General features: G+C 40.5%; 1 protein-coding gene across 3 annotated transcripts in view; it reads left to right on the forward strand.

Moving 5' to 3' along the window:
• LOC124555635 (spindle assembly abnormal protein 6 homolog) overlaps positions 1 to 24,204 on the forward strand; it is a 275,888-nt gene that overhangs the window by 171,245 nt on the left and 80,439 nt on the right. For all 3 annotated transcript variants that reach the window (XM_047129612.1, XM_047129613.1, XM_047129614.1), the window contains one exon: positions 4,510 to 4,653. In XM_047129612.1, coding sequence (XP_046985568.1) covers positions 4,510 to 4,653 — 144 coding nt within the window. The remainder of the gene's footprint in view (positions 1 to 4,509; positions 4,654 to 24,204) is intronic.

Here is a 24,204-nt window from a genome sequence, read left to right on the forward strand (position 1 = left end):
CTATGCATACACTGCAACTAAACTTGTCACTGCTGTTGCTATTTATCTGTCCTGTCCACCACTGAGACAGTGAAGGAGAGGTAAATGCCAAGATGTTTGCTAGCTCTGACATCATAAGGCTGTACTGTAAAGTGAAGGCTGTGCTGGCTCTTGGTTCCAATCTTCTGTGACAGAGCTTCAAGCACCCAGATTGAAAATCATGTTGCTACTTTCAGTACCCTGTAGTGTAAGGGCGAATAACTTAACGATACTGCATATATGATAACGCCTTTTTCTGCTTCAACCAACATAAATTTGGGTTTTGTGGATACACAATTTTACTTATGAGTTTTAACTATGTATCTTTGTGCATCTATTCCAGTGGCCACATATCCATAGTACTTCAGTGAGACAACAGAGTGCACATAAACACAGACTGGATTGAAGTCCAAAGTATACAGGGTGTTACAAAAAGGTACGGCCAAACTTCCAGGAAACATTCCTCACACACAAAGAAAGAAAATATGTTATGTGGACATGTGTCCGGAAATGCTTACTTTCCAATGTTAGAGCTCATTTTATTACTTCTCTTGAAATCACATTAATCATGGAATGGAAACACACAGCAACAGAACATACCAGAGTGACTTCAAACACTTTGTTACAGGAAATGTTCAAAATGTCCTCCGTTAGTGAGGATACATGCATACACCCTCCGTCGCATGGAATCCCTTATGCAGCCCTGGAGAATGGCGTATTGCGTCACAGCCATCCACAATACGAGCACGAAGAGTCTCTACATTTGGTACCGGGGTTGCGTAGACAAAAGCTTCCAAATGCCCCATAAATGAAAGTCAAGAGGGTTGAGGTCAGGAGAGCGTGGAGGCCATGCAATTGGTCTGCCTCTACCAATCCATCGGTCACCGAATCTGTTGTTGCGAAGCTTACAAACACTTCGACTGAAATGTGCAGGAGTTCCATCGTGCATGAACCACATGTTGTGTCGTACTTGTAAAGGCACATGTTCTAGCAGCACAGGTAGAGTATCCCGTATTAAATCATGATAACGTGCTCCATCGAGCTTAGGTGGACGAAACTAAAATTAGCTCTGACGTGGAAATTAAGCGTTTCCGGACACATGTCCACATAACATCTTTTCGTTATTTGTGTGTGAGGAATGTTTCCTGAAAGTTTGGCCGTACCTGTTTGTAACACCCTGTATAATACCTTAATGATTTTTGTAGATGTAGGCGTGCTTGTGTAAAAAATTGTTTATGGTTTATCAAAATAGACTCTCATCATAAGGTTATTGTGGTAAGTTGAAATTCACCTATATTTTTATAGTACATACTTCAATACTGTTTTTCACTAGATTTTTGAACACAGCAGTAAACATAAGAGAAATTACTCATCAGTTCTGTATTCTCACACATTATCTAAAACAGTCTGACAATGCTGAGGTGGTTTGCTGGTTCCATGTCAGTAGAAATTAACTGTTTTGGATTTAAAGATGTCATGAAGCCTGGTTTGAATTGTGGTGTTTGTGTCCAAAAGAGATTTTTTCATGGTTATTTGATAAGGAATGCTGAAGGTAAATATTTGAGGGCAGCTCATAAAATGTAGTATGTTACCAGTAACAATATTGGATGGGGATTTTCAGTGAGGAAACTGATGATGATCGTGCAAAAATGTTGTAATAGTCACCCGAGTATTGCCTGTTGTATGCCAATGTTGCAAAAAGATTAAATTGTAACATTTCATCACAAATTATTGAGACTTGCTGAAAGTGGAAAATAATTCATGCCAGAACAATGTTTCTTGAAACAAGAAAATATCTTTGATCTGATTTGTCCAATAGTACTTCCCTCACACAATAGAAATGTTACAAGCTTTCTTCACTCCTCTATGATTGGAGAATGCAAAATCCAGTACTAAACTGGAGAACAAACACTGGAACTTCAAATAAGAAAATGATGATTGATAAATACACTCACAGCAGTATACGCATATTGTGTTACTACACCTCAATCACTTGATTTATCAAAGTTATTTTGCATGGAAAGTCAAACTACAGTAATACACTATTTTATGCGGGCATTGAGAGGGCAGGAATGCGCCTAAGGTGGTCATGCTGCAATCACATGGGTGGATGCTGCCCAGTCTCGTGTGGCTGCTGTGTGGTGAGGAAGCTCTCAAACATAACTGTTCTGATTGTGATTCAACCACACGCTCTTTCACAGAAATGTTTCTGAAATTCTTTGCTGTTACTGGTGGGTTGAAAAGTGAAGGGAATTATTTTTGAGGTTCCAACAGGCTTAGACTTCTAGCATATGTGTGTAGCAAGGTTTAATAAATAAATAAAGGAAGGAATGGACTACTGTTCGCAATTTTGCATGTGCATTGTAAGACGTTTACCACCTGACATAAACAGATACAACACATCACAAATTCAAGCAGAGTTCTGCATATCCTAGTGTTACCATATAGTGTAGATGGCCAGATGTAGGATTCTGAGGGGTGGCCAGATATGTTTTCACATTAAGTGAACAACCTGGATTTAACCTCTGTGGTGGGCGAATTTTATGTCAGGATGTACATATGGTGTAATTCAAGGTGGAGTTAAGTCTACTTGGTTTACAAATGTCAGTGTTTAACTTTGTGAACAGGAGCGGATCAGCAGTGTATCTTCTTTACTGATGAGCAAAGCTTTGAGATACCTTCATATTTGCAGACTTGGATCAGTATATCATAACAAGAAAATTGTATTTAGTTGTTGATCACTAAAGATCATAACCATAATGAATTTTGAACAATTGGTGTAATGTAAGTAACAACATATTTTGTTGACCAGTAAATCTCGGTTACTGACATTTGAAGCAGATTGTTCTCATCATGCCAATGTAAATAATGTAGCTGGTATCTTGGCGACAGAATATGGTGATTATAAATTTCTTGAGGTGTACATGGATGAATATCTTCATTGGGTTAATCATATTAATTTTGTTTGTGAAAAAATCATTGGCATCTTCTATGCCTCTAACCATGTATCAAACATAGTTCTTAGCCAAACATTAAGAATGGTATGTTGTGGGACAATTTATCCTTTTCCTAACTGTGGGACTGAGCTATTGACACACACTATGTGATCAAAAGTATCCAGACACCTGGCTGAAAATGAGTTAAATGTTCGTGGCACCCTTCATCAGTAATGCTCAAATTCAATATGGTGTTGGTTCACCCTTAGCCTTGATGACAGCTTCCACTCTCACAGGCATATATTCAATCAGCTGCTGGAAGGTTTCTTGGGGAATGGTAGCCCATTCTTCACTGAGTGCTGCCCTGAGGAGAGGTATCGATGTCAGTCAGTGAGGCCTGGCATGAAGTCGGTGTTCCAAAACATTCCAAAGGTGTTCTATAGCATTCAGTTCAGGACTCTGTGCAGGCCAGTCCATTACAGGGATGTTATTGTCGTGTAACCACTCTGCCATGGGCCGTGCATTATGAACAGGTGCTCGATCTTGTTGAAAGATGCAATGGCCATCCCCGAATTGCTCTTCAACAGTGGGAAGCAAGAAAGTGCTTAAAACATCAGTGTAGGCCTGTGCTGTGATAGTGCCATGCAAAACAACAAGGGGTGCAAGCCCCCTCCATGGAAAACACGACCGCACCATAACACCACCACCTCTGAATTTTACTGTTAGCACTACACACGCTGGCAGATGATGTTCACCGGGCATTCGCTAAACCCACACCCTACCATCAGATCGCCACATTGTTTACTGTGATTCGTCACTCCACACAACGTTTTTCCACTGTTCGGTCGTCCAATGTTTACACTCCTTACACCAAGCAAGGCCTCGTTTGGCATTTACGGCATGATGTGTGGCTTATGAGCAACCGCTCGACCATGAAATCAGAGTTTTCTCACCTCCTGCCTAACTTTCATAGCACTTGCAGTGGATCCTGATGCAGTTTGGAATTCCTGTGTGATAGTCTGGATAGATGTCTGCCTATTATACATTACGACCCTCTTCAACTGTCAGCAGTCTCTGTTAGTCAACAGACGAGGTCGGCCTGTACGCTTTTGTGCTGTACGCCTCCCTTCACGTTTCCACTTCACTATCACATCAGAAACAGTGAACCTAGGTATGTTTAGGAGTGTGGAAATCTCCCGTACAGACAGTATGACAGAAGTGACAGCCAATCACTTGACCACGTTCGAAATCTGAGAGTTCCGCGGAGCACCCCATTCTGCTCTCTCAAGATGTCTAATGAGACTACTGAGGTCGCTGATATGGATTACCTGGAAGTAGTTTGCAGCACACTGCACCTAATATGAAAAATGTAAGTTTTTGGGGGTGTCCAGATACTTTTTTGATCACATAGTGTATGTAGCGAACACACTTTCCATATGATATTGTCATTACAGAAAATGGCTTGCTGTAGTTGTTTGGAGAATGTGATGTGGCTGCATGTGTGTTCCTTTGAAGTGATGAATCAGTTGACTTAGTATTTATCTTTTTCTTATAGGAAGTGATGCGCCAAAAAATTGATAAATACAAGAAAGAACAAGTTGACAAAATGGATACCATTGAAGCACTGAAGAAACAGTTATCCACAGCAAAGAACCACCTAACTGAAGGCAAACAGAAATATATAAGCCTTGTTGACAAAGTGAGTACATTCAAGTGCATTACAAAGCATATCTGGGAGTTTTACATGTAATTTAATCAATATCGTATCTGGAAATGAAATGCAGGTAAAATAACGAAAATGATGCCTGTAATTGGGTAACTTCTTGTGAGTTTCCTAAAATACACTTGGTTGGTTACATATTACATCAGTCTTGTTTGTGTCTAATCTACTATACCGAAGAATATGGCCAACAGGAATGTGCCAGGGAGTCAGGTGTTTATTGTGACACCCTTGAGAGCACAACACTACACACCATTCTAAAAACATATTCATTGATGTAGTTGCAAACATGACACAGTCACACATTCTCTTAATACTGATATTTTCAAAAGAGTATTGATCAAATTCTTCTTTTGAATGACCATGGTATCAGTTGCTACTGTAAAAAGTGTTTATATGAGGGTCATTCCATAAGTCATGCCAACTATGGTATATCATGTGAACGCGTGGCATCACCATAATTGCAGTAAATACATTAGAAAGCCCTTGGCGAACATTACTGAAATCAACTGACAGATTACAACCGCATGTGAGGATAGCTTGGTACCAGTGCCTGAAACATTCAGTGTGAGGTTGGATGTGCTAGTCATGATACACATTTTATTTTATTCAATTAAAATATCACCACTAGTGGAGCTTACTTATCTGTTCCTTGCATATGGTGATGACGTGATGTAATGTCATGTCTGCATCCTCAATAGCAGCTTCACTTTTGGTGAAGGAAACCAGTGTCAAAGGAAAAAATTGATGTCACATTTGCAGACAGTTAACACAATCCCTCAGAAGGAAGAAACAAGATAGAACATCACCACTGATATTGCCTGAAATGAATCAAGTGCAATGTGTATGATGACGGAAGAAACCTATTTCAGTACTTACATACACAGTATTATTATTAAACTGCCCTAAGCCTGAGAAGATGTCTGGAGGGGTCTGCAAGTTTGTTCACAAAATGTCTACAGTGATTGGTGCACTCCAAACACAGTTGCCCACTGTTATATGTATGTTAGTTGAATGTCCAAAATATTCTCAAATGTACCATGCCCAACGCAGTTACTTATTAGAATTTCATTTTGTAATTTGTTAGAGCTTTGCTTGCTGGTTCTTATAGAAGCAGTTGAGTTTTTTCTATTGCTATCATTGAAAATCTAGATTGAGCCTCACAAAAATCGCAAATGTCACTGTTGTCATCATCTTTATCATTGTCATCAGAATCCATACCACCAACATTTATACAATTTAGTCTATTTTGCACCTATTAGTCCATCATTTTCCCCAAAAAATATTCTCTGTTTTCATGACAAGTTCACTTTTCTACTCCTACTTTGTTGCAGCCACATAAAAAGTTTTGTCCTTTTTCACTTCTAGCAGATTGTCCTGTGAAGTGACCCTGTTATGGTGTACTCCCCATACATTTCTTTTAAATGTTATCCATGCAGTCTCTATGCCATTAAATTCACACATTTATATAGGTAACTGGAGAACTGTGTGCAAATGGTCCTTCATCATTTTGTCAAAGCAGCACCTCATTGTAGGAATCTTTAACACTGAAATTGCTTCAAACAGTATGAACTTCATTTTTTCTCTGTGGTACATTGTTTGTTTACAACTGAGTAATAATATCAATTTTCATGTCATATTTTGAGGGTCTGTTCAGCTCAGCACTTAAATATTACCTCGATGACCACGTAGCTGTTGCCTCAAATGTAAGACATTAAAGTTGTTTTCTTACTTTTTATTGTATTGTGCCATTATTATGCTGCCGCTTATGTTGTATGACCCATCTTTATGTTTCACAGTTGTCTGCTGATGTTCTGCTGACAAAAAGCGCTCACAACAATACATAAAACCAATTAAGATTGTTCTTTACAACCAATTGCTATTGCTGCAGTTGCACAGACATTACAAATAATTCTTTAAAGTTACAATCCTTGCAAACGATATTAATGTAAACCTTCCCACATATCTAACAAGGGAAGTAATATAGTGGTTCTCTTAAGGAGGCCCACAACTTTTTTTTAGTATATGCTTGCTGAGCATGAGGCTATTAGCCATTACATGCTCCTACTTTTATCTACACTGTTTCTACCTCATAGTATTGTATCTTTCAAGTTTGTTTTTTTCTATTCTACTCTCCCACTCACTCTTATCTTTGCCTGCTCTCCTAATGAGAACCTGGCTTTTACCTAGGCTTTCTTGTGACTTTGTTCTCTTAACCCCATAAATTACTTTGTACCTTCCTTAACTTCTTTTGGTCCCTAAGCAGATTTGACTGTCATTCTTTTCCAAATTTCTCCAAAGTGTGAATTGTGCAGGGAAGGGCATCCAATGCGAGCATGTAGATGCAACTACCCTGACACCCATTTCTAAGCAGTCTACCTGCCAGACCCAAAACTTAGCACAATAGTCAGTCTATTGTAGAGTGGTTGCAATGCACCTGGACAGTTGTAGCCCCCTGACAACACAGTTGTTGTCACTGGTGTCTGTGCTATAAACTATCTATGCATTCCAGGGAGTAGGTGTCCACCCTATTGGGCCATCGAGACTGGGCAGAACTCGCCATGCTAAGTGGCTGTTTCTCTGGCTGGTTGGCACCCATGGAGAGAGCCCTCAGGATGACACAAGGGCCAATAATCTGCCATGAAGCCATTTAAAGTTACTGAAGCTGGCAGTTGCAAAACCCTAGCAATCTCTTCATAAGGGAATTCTAGAGTGGTCCCACACTTGGCTGTGCCATGGAAAGAGGTACAATGGCGTTGACACAGAGAACTTTACTCACTACTGTATCTAGACTGTACTAGAATGGATGGTGAGATATACCTAATGACCAAACCTTGCTTCTTCATGGAACACATTGGGGACAAGTATGGAGAGAGAGAGAGAGAGTAGTGTTGCAAAAGCTGTAAAGTGGCTTCCTGTTGATCAAGACAACAGACTCTGGTTGGTCTTCAGCCTTACTTTAGCACACTTCTTTGGGCAATATTCCAGCCATTTTTACTCCCTCTTGAAGTTCAAACAAAATACATATCAACAGGAAATTATCTTTCATCCAGGCTTGATATTATGGCTGGATGAAGAACTATGCCATGGCCTGGAACAGCAATGGGCGCAGTCACATTGCTGAAACCCCCCTTAATATCCATGAAGATGCAGAGCTCCATTTTATGAACTTGTAGAGCTTTTTGTACCTTCCCAAAATGTTTGTGCTGTTCTGCATTATTTGTCTGGTTGATGTCTGTTGGTTTTCATGTTTAGAAACCACAGTTAATCTCATTTCCCTAACATGCACTTCTTGGACCGAGGTGGCACAGTGGTTAGCTCACTGGACTCACAACTGGGGGGATGGCAGTTCAAATCTACCTCTGGCCATCCAGATTTAGGTTTTTCATGATTTCTCTAAATTGCTCCAGTCAGATCTCAGATAGTTCCTTTGAAAGGGCACAGCATATTTCCTGCACCATACTTTACAAAAAACAGTCTGCTCTTGTACTCTGTCCACAATGACCTAGTTGTCGACAGAACATTAAACCCTAATCTCTACCCCTCCTTCTTCCCTAACATGCATGTTAACCAGTTTCTCTAATGTGTTTAGAAGAAGGGAGGACAGACTGATTGGTCTCATGTCATTAGCCTTGGTGTGATGAATTCTCCCTAGCTTTGGAATCAGAATAACTTTCATTGTCCCCCAAGATTAGGAATCACTTCTTCAGCTAAACAGACTTGTAACAGTCTACAAGGGAATCTGATTTGTCCCTCTCCTGCTTGTTACAGCTGAGCCAGAAAGATACCATCTGGACCTGGTGACTTGAGCAGTTGAAATGTTCCCACGACCCACAGGATTTTCTTGAAATCCAAACATTCTGTCGCAGATTCTCTCTTCTCTTGTTGGTTACCTCTAAACCAGTACCTCACAGGGGCTAAATCTTGGCCTGGATCATCTGTCGGGGTGGATTGCAGCAAAGTCAGTTTTGAAGACCACTTCCAGTGTCTTACACACTGACCTAGTTTACTTACGATCTGTGTCTGGCAGCCTTACCTTCCACCTCCTCACAGAATACTACACAGGATGACTGTTTCACTTGCTTAACAGCAAGACTGCCTCACGATATTTTGCCCATTGTTCTTTCCTTCAGCAAAGTTAACACATTCGAGTTGCTGCTCGTAGTTGCTGCACGTCCGATGTTGTAGTGTGTTTCCATGCTTGTCATGATCGCAAAAGTTTGTTGTAATTTGGGAAACAGTTTGATTGATGAAGAAATGCTGAGGCTGCTTGAAGAATTGAGGTTTGGAATGATGACAGTATTTTTGAAATGCATGCTAATCTGCTTGGATCCTCCTCCTCCTAAGCAGGTGCCACAAGGAAGAAGTTGAAAAATTTTAATACATCTGGGGAAATGGCAGCAGTCATTGTGGCCTGACTGAAATGTATTAAACATTCTTACCTGCTTTCTTTCCAGTTACAGAGAGTTATTCCACCAAGTTACATTCCTATATGTGCACCTCTTGGTGATTGGACAGATTTGTAAATATGAGGTTATGATTGCAACTGTTACTCGATTTGCCATTTCGTCCAAATCTACTGGATTTTAACTTCAGATAAGAGTGAGTGTAGGGCTTCCTCGTACCTACGGCTGCTCAGGTACTCCACAAGCCTCCATATGGTGCATGGTAGAAGGTATCTTCTACCACTGCTAATCATTTCCTTTCCTGTTCCACTTGCAAATGGAGTGAGGGAAAAACCATTGTCTATATGCCTCCGTACAAGCCTTAGTTTCTCTTATCTTGTCTTCATAGTCCTTACAAAAAATGTACATTGGCAGTGGGAGAATCATTTTGCACTCAGATGCCAATGTTGGTTCTCTAAAGTTTCTCAGGAGTATTTCACTAAAAGAATGTCATTTTCCCTTCAGGGACTACCATTTGAGTTTACGAAGCATCTCTGTCAGATCAACTCATGTGTTGATTGTACTTACTGATAGCAAATCTAGAAGCACACTTTTTGATGTCTTTCTTTTATGGAATCTGATAGGTATCATAAACACATGAGCAGTACTCAAAAATGGGTCACACTCGTGTTCTATATGCAGGCTCCTTTATACATAGATGAGCTGCAGTTTCCTAAAATTCTCCCAACAATAAATTGAAGTCGACCATTTACTTTTCATACTATTGTTCCTCCATGCTCATTCTATTTCGTATTGGTTGGCAGTGTTACTTGCAATGTTGTATGTAGATATTTAATCAATGTTACTGTCGAGCAGTACACCACTAATGAGTCCCAATCAGTTTTCCTAAGATTCCTATAGACAGTAGTCTGTTTAAAACTCATTTCCACCTTATACTTAATATACATGTGGTCATATAAGGATTGTTCCATTGACATATGCCATTAAGATTATACCAAAAGTTACGTCAATTACTTCTTTCCTTCTTCTACCCCTGAAGGTAGGTTCCTTCCCTGAATTAAAGATCTCTAAATTATCTCCTATAGGTATTAAAGTGAAAACCTATGCTTTTGGCATCATTATGAGTACTTCCTCACATCAGCTTCTGGGCACTGAAATTGCAACTAACCAGCAGTTGTTCATTACGCTGTAAGCAGCTGTCTGTCAGTCTTCTCGATTCCTGGGATGGGGGACACTGTCCTTATAGGAAAGTGTGAGGTCCTTCATGTTCTCTTCCTCAAGTTGCTGCATTCTGGTGATTTCTAAGTGTCTAGAACAGAAGTTTGCCACTGAAATCAGAGAAATTTCATTTCTAATGTAAATGATTTATATATATTCCTACAGTAAATCAGCTTGCCTCCAGTTCCTCCAAAGCCAGACACCGTCCCTTTATATTATAAATAGGGTTCTTGGATCAGGGCCACAACCACCTCCAATCTTCACGAAGGCAGTTCAAAAGGATAGCTGGCCCCTTACAGTATTGCAACACTTGCAGCTGACAATTTGCCACCTTTGTTGCCATTGATGTTTTTGATCACCATGACAGTAGCCTGCAATAACCTCCTTTGATGTCTTTGGTCATCCCAACAGTAACCTGTGAGAACCCTAAATAGAGCTTTAGGTCTTGCTCTCACATTGCAGTCGAGGATTTTTCTTCTATGTCCACCACAAGGGTTTGGCCATCAGTTCCAACTTTACGATTAATTGTCTTCCAGTCCTTTGTTGAGACTCCCCGATTGTGAGCCGATACTTTCTCTAAAAGAGTCTCTGGGGGAACACCCCTGAGTAGTTTTGGAACCAAGATTTTTTAATGGTCTTGGAAAGTTCCGCTGCTGTCTTGGCCAGCAGATTCACCTCATCCCACAGAGATATCTTGGGAACTGTCTCCTTCATCCAGTCCACTGACCCCATTCTCTCACAAAGATCAGAACACCCTTATCCACACAGACCTTACTGAACTTGGGGCCTTTTCTTGATGCCCTTCTCTCTCTCTCTCTCTCTCTCTTTTTTTTCAAAGACAGCAATCTGGACTAGCGCTTTGTGTTGCAAGGTTATCAACAGCAACGAGGTCATGTAATAGGGCTGTGAGAAGCTGAATGTTCCTTCCACAATACTGCAGAAAGACTTGGTAGCAACATAGCCACCATACATGATTGCTGGCAATGGTAGTCATGGGAAGGTATGGTCACAGGAGGACAATGCTCTGGATGGCCATGTGGTGCTACAGAGAAGGAAGACTCTCATGTTTGGTGTCTTGATGTGGTGCATCATACTACATGTACAGCAGAAATTGGAACAGTAGTTGGGACCATAGTGACACAACGAACTGCTGCAAATCTGTTACTTCAAATACAGCTCCGAGCCAGATGCCCTGCAGTGTGCATTGCAGTGACCTCAAACCTCTGCCATTTGCAACTTCAGTTGTGTCAAATGAGAGCTCATTGAAGGGCGGAGTGGTGGTCTGCTTTTTTTTTTTTTCCTGATGAAAGCTGGTTCTGCCTCTGTGCCAGTGATGGCTATATATCTGTTAGACGTAGTATGACAGCAGGAGCACTCTCATGGTTATCCCATGCACCCTAAATGTAAATTTTTATGTCAGTCTGGTGATTCAACCATGTGTGCTGCCACTCCTGAACAGCATTCCAGGGGGTGTTTCCCAAAAAGAAAATGCTCGCCCACATATTGCTGTTGTAACCCAACATGCGCTGCAGTGTGTCAGTGTGTTGTTTTGGCTTGCTTGATAACCAGATTTATTAATAAATGAAAATCACCTGTTTGCTTTTGTTCTACAATATTACTTTTATTGTAAACCAGTTTTCGGCTTACAAGGCCATCTTCAGACATTTACTGAGTAAATGTCTGAAGATGGCCTTGTAAGCTGAAAACTGGTTTACAATACAAGTAATATTGTAGAACAAAAGCAAACTGGTGCTTTTCATTTATTATAATGTTGTTCTACCAAGAACCATCGGAAGATTCTATTAATATGACCAGATTTATTTACAGTCGAGCACATAGGGAACATCGTTGGACGGCGACTCCAGCGTCATCCTTTATTGTCAGAGCAAGTGCAACAGGCATGGAACTCCATCCCACAAACTGACATCCGATACCTGAATGACACAATGCAAGCATATTTTCTTCCTTTGGTGTCACCAGATATTAATGTACCATGATATCACATATGCTTTTCTTGCACTCACATGAACCTGATATCTTGCAAAGTTAATGACTTATATATTTTACCTAGACAAATGTATTCCCAAAATTTCATTACTCTACATCAATTATTTCTTGGTGTTTGGACTTCTTTTCGTTATTGTATGTTTGCATGGGATCAAGCTCCCAGACAAAATTAGAAGCACCCATGAGAAGGTCAGTGGAATATATTTACTATATTTTGCACTGATGTTAACTGGGCTCAACTTTATGGAAAAAGTTTAGAATCACCTTGCTTTGTTGATGACAGTGTCACACTCAGTGCTGATGATAAACTTGAGTAGTGGTATGACTATAATGGGTTTGATTTTGTGACAGATCAAGACATATGCCACAGCTAAACATGGGGACTGGATGGGTTCAGTAGAAAGTGAAAGTAAGGATGGTAACAGCCCAGCCTGATAACAGAGGAGAGTTTTTTATGGGGGCAACAGTTGTACAACCCTGCAGTAGGACTTACAAGCGCATGCTATTTTACTGTTGCAAGAACCGCATGTTTTATTTAGAAAGAAATACCATGATCAATTTCTGATATGCAGTGACTCAATGAGCAGACTGTGAGGTATCAGTAGACACCCAACAGTGTCCACCATGCATGATCTTTTATGCGATCTCGGCCATACTAACCACTTGTCAGTCTTCTTCTGGACCCCAAATCATATGGGGATTGCCAGGAATGAGGTGGCATCCTGAGCATCTACTGTCCCCAAGCCTCATTATTAAGCCAAATACATTGACACACTTATTACTGTATGCCGTGGCAATACCACTAGCAGGCAACACTACACTTTCACGGCTTGCTTTGTGAATGAGTTCACCATGATTTTGTAGTTTGATATGTCATCTTCCATGTAACCAACCAGCAAAATAGTTAAGACACTAAGCTCGTATTTGGAATGAATGGAATTTGAACGTCCTCCATATCTTACTATTTTAGCTATTCTCCAATTTCTCAAAATGAGCTTGTCAAACTTTTACCTTTCTTCCATTGCACATCAAATGGTAAAAAATTTGTGTTCATTCACATAAAGGAAGGAGTCACATGCCCAGCTGTGCAGTATTGTTGTACAGTAAAATAGTAAGTTAGTGGAGGAACAAAATTTTGTTAGAAACAGACTGACACGTAGCTAAGTGGGGCATGTCTGCCAACTACACAACAATGTCTCAACCAAATGTCAACACAGGAGGCCCAAAGTAAAAATCAGCTGGGAGTTCGTTTCATCAGAGTATGCAAGAGGAAAGCCAAGAACAGATGAGTCAGCACTTCGACAACAGTGCAGGGCAGACAGAATGCTCTGTTGTAATGAGGCTAAATGTCATAAGAACACCTTTCAGTATGCGAACTTCACATAAAGAAACATTCTGAAACACTGAAGCTAGGCACTAGAGCAGTTGAGTGCTGACGGGCTCAGAAAACTAGAGCACATTTGACCACAAGTGTGGGGAGGATTACATCATTGCTTGCTGTGAAATCTGCTCCCTTGTGAAGCTCATTCTCAGGGGGAGGCCATACCATGGATGCCGATGGGAGATGAAACCTATTAAGTTGCAAGATGCTTTGGTGAAACTTGCTGCCAACTTGGTATCCAGTGCTGCAAGTCCACAGCCATCCGGCCATTGAGGAGACGGTTGAGCTGCAAGCCAGTCATCTACATCTATATCGATACTCTGCAGTCCACTGTCTGGTGCATGATGGAGGGTACCATGTACCACTACTAGTAATTTCCTTTCCTGTTCCGCTCACAAATAGAACAAATAAAAAAGTGTGTTTGTATACCTTCATATGAGCCCTAATTTCTCGTACCTTATCCTCATGATCATCATGCACAATGTATTTTAGAGGCAACAGAATCGTTCTGCAGTCAGACACTGTTGCTTTAAATGCCTGTTCTCTAAATTTTTCTCAATAGTGTTCCTTCAAAAGAATGTCACCTTCCCTCCAGGGATTCCCATTTGAGTTCACGAAGAATCTCTGTAACACTTGCATGTTGTTTGAACCCATCAGTAACAAACCTCACAGCCTGCCTTTGAACTGCTTCAATGTCTTCCTTTAATCCAAGCTGGTACGGATCCCAAACACTCGATCAGTACTCAAGAATTGGTCACACTCGCATCCTCTATGCTGTCTCATTTACAGATGAACAACACTTTCCTAAAATTCTCCCAGTAAACTGAAGTCGACCACTAGCCTTTCCTACCACAATCCTCACATGTTCATTCTATTTTGTTTTGCTTTGCAACATTATGCCCAGATATTTAAATGATATAACTGTGTCAAGCAGGACACTATTAACACTGCATCGGTTTGTTTCTCCTACTCATCTGCATTAACTTACATTTTTATACATTTAAAGCTAGCTGTCATTCATCATGCCAGCTAGAAATTTTGTCCAAGTCATGTTGTATCCTCCTACAGTCATTCAACTTTGATATCTTACCATACACCACAGCATCATCAGCAATCCCCCACAGACTGCTGCCCACCTTATCTGCGAAATCATTTATGTGTATGAAAATAATAGTAGTCCTTTCGCACTTCCCTATGGCACTCCTAATGATACCCTTGTCTTTGATGAATACTTGCTGTCGAGGACAACGTGCCGAGTTCTACAACTTAAGAAGTCGTTGAGCCACTCACGTATCAGTGAACCTGTTCCATATGCTCATACCTTCTTTAACAGCCTTCAATGTGTCACCGTGTTAAACACTTCCGAGAAATGTGGAATCTGACTATTGCCCTTTAACCATAGTTCGCAGTATATCATGTGAGAAAAGGGCAAGCTGAGTTTTGCATGAGTGACACTTTATAAAATCGGTCTCAAGAAAATTTCCTAATCACAATGGTGACTGATAGAGGATGGGGGGGGGGGGGGGGGGGGAGGGCTGATCTACTATGAATGAAGAACCTATGTGGCAACCTGCAAGCTGTTAGACTTGGGCACTGAGAACTTTTGTTGCCACTACTGGGGTGGTACAAATACCTCCTTACCAACTGTACACTCAGACTGCCACTCTGGCTGACCTTCGTGTTTCAGTTAAGTCTTCTGCCTTCACGTCATTTTGACAACTGATGACAGAGATGTGCAGTATTCTGGGATTGGGCCTAAGTGCACCTTCACTCATTGAGAATGCTGAGTCTCCGACAGACATTCACAGCTGCTGCACCTCCTATGGGCTGTGGCACTTAACAACAGACAGTGCAAGGACCTGTACTCCACAAGTTCTTCACTGGACACTGATGTGCCACCTAGCAGTTTCAAGCAGTGCTGACTCAGCACAATCACTGCTAAACAGTGCTGGGAAGAAGGAGTGACTGTGAAACTCTCGCCATTAAATGATTGTTGATTGTCAATTGAAAGATATTTCATTAGCACCCCGGCACTCCATGGGATTATTCAGCCCCGCTCTTTGCTCGGTTCCACAAGATTCTAAAGATTCTACAGGTATGCCATACCCAGCTGAAGCAACTCGTTGATGACTAGATCCTGTAGCCTAAGCTTCTCAAACTCAAGTGCCTGCACATAGGAGGTTTCTGTGGGTAGAGGTCAACAGGGTTAGGCAGACAGCTCATGCTCAGGCAGTCGTGCATCTGGTCCATAGCCTACACATCCATACCGAATGCCCATATACGGGTTTCGGTGAATCGCTCACACGTGACAAAATGAGGTATGCCCACAGGCAAGCTGACAAACATTCGTGGGTGCCCATGCTCCATGGGGCAGAGCTGGAACATCTCGCTGCAAACGTACCAAACTGGGAGGATATTTTAACGTTTCACGTGCTGTTCTAAATAGTCTCAGACTTCTTCTGTGGGAGTAATATTTTGCAATTTAACGGGCCAGTCGAGGTCTGATAGGTGTCGAGTTCTCATCAAACTAAGAACAAATGCAGGCTGTTCTATGAACAAAGCTGCTGTCATTTCTAAAGATGTGAGTATTTACGGTGTACTCTTCTTTAAGTCAAAGGAGAATGTTGAAATAAACATACTTGTTCATTGTAATCTGAAAGTGTGTGCCCAAGTTGTGGTATGTAAAACACTCCTAAAACATCACAGAACCACCTCTGGCATGAACAGCACCCTCCACACAGTGCAGGTTACATGCTTCATCGTGATGTGGTGCACTTGATGCTGCAGAGAGTGTAGTAGCTATTCTCTGTGGAGGTTGGCAGGAAGAGTCACAAGCAGCTCTTTGTCCTTAGCAGCAAATAGTTATGTCCAAAAAGGGTTCACAGAAGGCTTGTGCCCATCTCAGGTGGGCACTGAGGCAACAGACATTGTGCTCTCGGTTGTCAGTGCTCGAAGCACAATGATACATTGTGGCTGCCAGTGGTATTGGCTCAGCTATGGTGCAAGGTGACAAAGCTAGGCTTTGCCATAGGTGAAGTTGTCTGGTAGTGTCTGACACTGGCAGGTGCCTATTGGCTCAGCAGCTGGGGTGGCCTCAGTTCCACCCTCAACCCATCAATGCTGTGGCTGGACTGCTGGCAGTTGTTCCTCAGGATGGTTATGGAGTGTTAGTGACGTCACAATGGAAGCCAACACTACAGCGGACACTGATTCAATGACTCACAAATTCAATCCAGTGTCCAGCCTACTCTGATGGCCAGTATTTACATGCATGAGAGTGAGTGTTTTGTGGTGTGGCTGATGCAGACGACATGTCTATGGCTTCAGTAAACATCTCGTCACCAACTGACAGGCGTGCTACGTCCGTGTCATGCCAACATATTACAGAAAGTGGCTGCCTGTGGCAACAAACCCTTTTGTGCTAGGCCTACTCTGTTACAGTGCCTTGCACATTTCAAGAGGCAAAATTGTGATTTGTCTCCAAATAGCTGTTAATCAATTATTGTGTCATTTAGCTCATTGAAGACGTGGAGCTTTATGTGCCACTGAAAGCAAAGAGGGTTTTTGATGGATGCCAAGCTCCAGATGTGAGTTGCATGCAGTTCCCTCAGCGATGTTCGCTTGTAAACTGGTTGCAATGGAGCTACATTCACTGATAACAGCAATTCCTGTTGAGTTTGCAATTAATTGTCACTGAAAAGACATGACAGTCCTTTCGGCCCTGGTGGCGAGGATCTTTTTATGAAGATTGTTCTTATGTCATGTTACATGGTTGTTAGTGGTACACCACTACACCACTCATTGCATAAAACATTGCGCAATCCGTGTTGACATTACACAGTCCGTGTTGCTACACTAACAAATTGAGACACTGTATAGAGTAAGACTTCTAATGTATGATAAAAATTGGTATATTTTACTTATGTATACCAAGGGCATATTATGTTACAGTAAGTATTAAAAGACTAAAGGACAATAGGCATGATAAATCACTTTCAGGGAGGAATGTGTATCAGAATTTCTAGTTTTGTTGAATTCTCAACCTCTGAATGGTGAAAAAATTGCAAATGGCGTGACTGATGACTGACCTTCATTACTTCAGCAGTACATTTTACCTTTAATCATAGTATAGTGTCACTACCCAGTTTCTGAGCAAAAGTAATAAGTCTTTAGCAAAAGTTATAAGAAGTACTGAGGAAGCTGTCATAGAGCATTAAATTAGCAGTGGGGGGGCCTTAGGTGATGGTGTGGTGACATGTGGGTCACAATAACAGGCATCCATGGGGATTGCGAGATAAAGATAACCAAGCACAACAGTAAACTGCACCACACAGAAGTAACAGTGTAGCAAGTGGGTCAGTGTCACCACACCAGGGCAAGTCTCTCTTTATGGGGGATGTGACTAGGTTTTATAGAAACATATGCGCATCAGAGCCTTATAAATAAGACTGAAATTTGAGACAGGATAACTTTTTGTCACCGGAGACCAGCAGTACCACTACGATGTGAGAGCTACTCTGGCCAGCGAGATAATTGGGAATTGGCAGCAGCAGCAGCAGCTATAGGTTCGAGACAGATCTGTATGTGCTGCCAGCACCAAGTCTTTCATGGGCGTGGTGCCACAGACCTGCCAACCTGCTGTCTGCACCAGGTGCAGCTGACACACAGTTCCTAGTTTGCTATACATGTAATCATTTTGGCCACATGGCCAGACATTGTAAAGAATCACTTAATTATCGACTCTCGACATAGGGCATTCTCATTATTAATTTGCATTCTGTATCGTATCACAGTGCTTTGAAAGATTCACTACATTTTTGGCATCCAACGTGGGGCAATGTAATTAGTAATCTGCATGTTATTCCATGCAAGAAATGAAAGGATTATCAGTTCACTGCATTCCTTGTTGCTCATGATTAGACAGAAGTAGGAGGTTGGTAGTATAGGTAGTCACGTAGTGTTCTGTCTGGGTTATTGGTAGATTATTATTTTTGTGTTGTTTTTAGGTATAAATTCTGAGTCGTGAAGATGAGTTATGGGGAGGTAGTGGCAAAATCAGAGACACAAGTTGTAACTTAATTATTGGCTCCCAATGTGGGAGCCATTACAGTCGTTAGTGAATCCGGTAGCTGATTTAAGGGTGGATAAAGTGATTTCAGATAGTAAACTACCAGAGGAAAATGAGGAAACAGAGGTGTTAAGGCCATAGACTCTAGGAGTGGATGCAGTGGTTGCTACTCTTGTTTCTCCCTTTCCTGGTGGATTGTCTGAGGATGTGTTAGCATTTGTGGATGCTCTCAAGTCATCAGCTAACATATTGGATTGGTCTGATATACAATCATTACAGATAGTAATGTTATGCTTAACAAGGGAATCAATTCAGAGACTTTTGACCAACTTGATTAATGATTAGAAGGATTATAACAGAGGTGTAGGAAACAGAACAGTGCATAGTTTTTTGGTGAGCAGTTGAGTGCAATTTCCAAAAGGAATAATGAAAACACTTGAGGATTTTGCAAATAGGATTAGCAAACTGAATGTACAAACTTGTGAGTTAATGTAGAGTGAGGAGATGAACAAAGTATTGTTACAGGTAGCCGAACAGTGTGGGATGCTTTTCTGAGCAGTTCAGCACCAGAGATGCTGGTGTATGGACTGATCCGGTATTAGTGCGAGCAGTGTAAGATTTTCTGGTACCAGGAAAAACCGTGGAGGTAAAATCATTTCGTGGTCTTGCAACTATTATAGGAAATTTGTGAAGGGGTTTGCTGATATTGCAAGGCAGCTTACCCAATTGTTGAAGAAAGGTGTTAAGTTTGTGTGATTGGAGGAATGTCAGGGAGCATTTGTTGAATTAAGAAAGGTATTAACATTGAATCCAGTGCTGGTGTTTCCAGTCTATCAGGAGGAGTTGATATTGTCATGTGAAGCATCGAACGAACCATGCTCATGGTGTTTTGAGCCAAAAAGTCGGTGGTCGAGAACGTCCTACTGCCTTTGCATCAAGACAGTTGAATGCAGCAGAGAGGAATTATTTTATAACAGGGAGTTAGTTAGTTAATTAGTTACGTGTTCCATTGACCAATCGCACGCTAACCATTATGATGTGGAATGTGTCAAAGGCATAGGAAATGCACATATGGATCAGGTTTTTCTTGTTCTTTTTCTTTTTTTTAAAAAAAAGCTTAAAATTTTTATTACGTAGCCCATTCCCTTAAATGACACAAAATGCACATATTATACCTACAGATTTATTTATTTCTATTCAAGAATTCATCTATGGTATAGGAGGAGTCGTCAAGGAAATATGATTTCAGTATTTATAAAACTGTTATTGCTGTCTGTTGGACATTTTATTTTGTCTGATAATTTATCAAAAAGTTTTACAGCAGCATATTTTACTGCTTTCTGTGTCAGAGACAGGTTAAGTAGAGGATAGTGTAAGTTTTTTTCTTCTGGTATTATAATCATGAATGTCACTGTTGGTTTTAAACTGGTACATGTCATTGAGAACAACATGTCATTACTGAGTAAATGTACAAGAATTCATAGCCTTTTACACAGATGCGTACAAGATGTGCGACTATGAGCCCCACACATTATTCTAACCACTTTCTTTTGATTGGTTAATACTTGTTGCCAAAATGTTGAGTTACCCCAAAATACTATTCAATATAACATCAGAGAGTGAAGGTATGCAAAGTATATTAGCCTCCTAATTTCTATATCCTCAAAATAACAATTATTGTGATTGCTAAAGTTGCTGAATCTAGTCACTTTAGACGATCCAAAATATGAATTCTCCGATTAAGATTCTCATCTATATGTACACCCAAAAACTTAGTTTGCCCTGACTTCTGTTGATGTGTTATATTTATTGAAGGAATGGTACTCCTTGCCATAGAACATTGTATGTACTGTGTTTTTTCAAAGTTCAGAGCAAGCCCATTCACAGAAAACCAATCAATAACTTTTCCAAAGACATTATTTGTATCATTTTCTGTTGCAGTTTGTTTTGCTGGACCAATAATGATGCTTGAATCACTGCAAACAGTGTCAGTTTAGTTTCTTGTTTCAGATAAGAAGGGAGATCATTCACATATATCAAGAACAGAAGGGGGCCCATGATCGAACTCAATGGAACACCTAATGTAATTTCACCCATGTTAGATGAAGTGGGGAACTTCCTTAAATCAACTAAACCATACAAAGAAACTTTTAGCTTCCTGTTCTGTATGTATGACTTAACCACTCATATGGTGCTCCATTTATACCACAGAATCATAATTTCTGTAACATAATGTCATGGTTCACACAATCAAACACTTTGGATAAGTCACAGAAAATTCCTGTTGGTGACATTTTACTATTTATAGACTGTATTATGTGGGCAGGGAAGGTGTATATTGCTGTCTCAGTAGAATGGCATTTTTGAAATCCAAACTGTGATTTACTAAGTATCCCATTATTGCTGAGATGGCTAACCACTCTTGAGTACATTACTTTCTCTACAGGAATACTGACCAGTAAGTATTGACTTCTGTCGTGTCCGCTTTTTTGTAGAGAGGCTTGATAATTGCATATTTTCACTTGTCTGGGAAAATAGCTTGAGCTAGTGATGCATTACAGATGTGACACAGAACATCTGCTGGAACTGCTCCACATTGTTTTAATATCTTGTTAGAGATGTCTTCTACTCCAACACAACATTTGTTTTTCAAATATTGACTTTCCTTATTTCACAAGCATTATATGAAAATTAATCTGACAAGGATTTCTCAAAACTGACTCCTCTATGTAGTACTCGGCCTTTTCTTTTGAACTATTCTCACCAATTTTGCACCTACACTTAAGAAATGCTTGTTAAATACTTTAGTGTATTGTTGGTTAAGATGGTCTCATTCTCCTTAATAGTAATACTACATACCCCAGTGGTTAATTTTCCTGACTCTCCACACTGATTTTATTTTATTAACCAAGTTGTTAATTTCGTCCCAAATATACAGATTTTTTAATTTTCTGACATCTTTTATCAGTATGTTACAATAACTTTTATAGTGTTAAATTAGTTCTGGATCTTTACTAATTCTTGCTACCTCATACAATTTTCTTTTTCTTTCTGAAGACACTTTAATACCTGCAGTAATCCACGGTTTCTTTGAAAACTGTTTGGTGCTACATTTAGTAATTTTTTGGGGGCAACAGTATTCAAAAAGGGATATAAATTTATCAAGAAATGTGCTACATTTATCACTTGCATTTGGCTAATTCAATACATCTCCCCAATTAACATTCCTTCAACTTTCTCTGAAGTGCTCTATAGAAAGCAGGTTGACCAGCTTTACACTTTCACTTAATGGTTTCTGAACTGTACAAAGCTGCTACGTTTTGTTAGTTTATCAGTTGTGCATCATGGTCTGATAATCCATTTATCACAGGGAAAGTACGTGTTAGTTTTACATCCTCGTACTGTACAAATACATTATCTATTAGAGTGCTACTGCCTTGAGCTATACGTGTAGGGAAACTGATCACTGATTCTTAGTTATATGTTGTTAACAACACTTCTAGTTCACTTTTCCTATCAGAATTGCTTGGAAAGTTAACATAGAAATCACCACAGATTAATAACTTCCCCTTTTTGTCTGACAGACAGCACAATAGAGAGTCAACTCCTAATGGGGACCTGTACACTGTTGCCCATATCAACACTACATTATCTAGCTGTAGTTCACATGCGCAAACCTCAAAGTGCTGATCAGCACAAAATTTACTTACTCCTACAGTTTTGTCCTTAGACCCTTGTTTTGTGTAAATGGCAACTCCCCCTTTATCCATGCTAGATCTGCAAGTGTAAGATGCTAAATTATACCCATTTATACTGACACTTTCCATCCCCACAATTGCATTGTGTTCAGATAGACAAAGCATATCAGTCGCATTTTTGAGATCATCTAAACATACTAACATCTGACCTACTTTATTTTTTATTCCTCTGATATTTTGATGAAGTAAATTGATACTACCATTACCTTTATCCCTATTTACTGCACATAAAGCTTCTTTTATTCTATCTTTCTTGATTGTTGTTTGTCTGGACTTCGGCCTTTCACCTAAAAAACATGTCTGCCTGGTCCCATTAACCACTGGGATCATCCCTTGTCTGACTGTGGCCCCCCTTAACAGTATCTGCTAATAGAGAAACTAACTTATCTTTCCCCTTCTTATTTTGGTGCAGGTCATGTGTAGTGTATCCCCACCTACCAATAGCATCAACTGGAATAACACTTGTGTGAGATTTTGCTGGTGTGTGGAGCATCCTGTTCAGCTCAGGGTTAACATGCCTTACAGCAGTGTTTACCCAGGGCCAATCATGGTGCTGAAAGACCCCCACAAACCCCACATTTATGTGCCCAATTTCTGCTCCTATTTTATCCAGGTCACTCCCAGTACTATATCTTTGATTCGTAGCCAGGCTGTTTCCTGCTCCCCCAACTATAATTATTTGATCTTCCTTCTCAAAGTCTCTGCATAGCTGACCTAAGTTTTCTGTCACCTGCCTAAGGCTAGCACTTGGTTTCACAAAATTTGTGGTCTGGTACCCTTCACCTAATTTCTCCTGAAGCTGCTGGCCTACACCCCTCCCTTGACTGCTACCTTGAAGCAAAATTCTTCTTTTCCTATTCTGATTTGATCCCAACCGGCCTTTTTTTTTTTTTAAGCTAATACTCTGCTTCAACCTGCAGTCAGCTACATATGGGTGAGGTCCTTCCTCCACTAGCAAGCCAAACTGATTTACTAACGGAATTTCTAAAGTTTTTTCAGCTGTTTCCCTTTTTCGCCCTTTGCTTACTACCTTTTCCCAGCACCCTATCTCTCTTTCCTCCTTTAGCCTACATAATTCCAAATTCACATTTTCTAATTCAGCTCTAATGGCACAAATTTTTGACTACAGTTCAGCAATTTTTCTGTCCTTTCTACATAACCTCTGGCGTGACACAGGGGAGTGTTATGGGACCATTGCTTTTCACAATATATATAAATGACTTAGTAGATAGTGTCGGAAGTTCCATGCGGCTTTTCGCGGATGATGCTGTAGTATACAGAGAAGTTGCTGCATTAGAAAATTGTAGCGAAATACAGGAAGATCTGCAGCGGATAGGCACTTGGTGCAGGGAGTGGCAACTGACCTTTAACATAGACAAATGTAATGTATTGCGAATACATAGAAAGAAGGATCCTTTATTGTATGATTATATGATAGCGGAACAAACACTGGTAGCAGTTACTTCTGTAAAATATCTGGGAGTATGCGTACGGAACGATCTGAAGTGGAATGATCATATAAAACTAATTGTTGGTAAGGCGGGTACCAGGTTGAGATTCATTGGGAGAGTGCTTAGAAAATGTAGTCCATCAACAAAGGAGGTGGCTTACAAAACACTCGTTCGACCTATACTTGAGTATTGCTCATCAGTGTGGGATCCGTACCAGGTCGGGTTGACGGAGGAGATAGAG

This window comes from Schistocerca americana, chromosome X (genome assembly GCF_021461395.2).
Source record: "Schistocerca americana isolate TAMUIC-IGC-003095 chromosome X, iqSchAmer2.1, whole genome shotgun sequence".
NCBI lineage: Eukaryota > Metazoa > Arthropoda > Insecta > Orthoptera > Acrididae > Schistocerca > Schistocerca americana.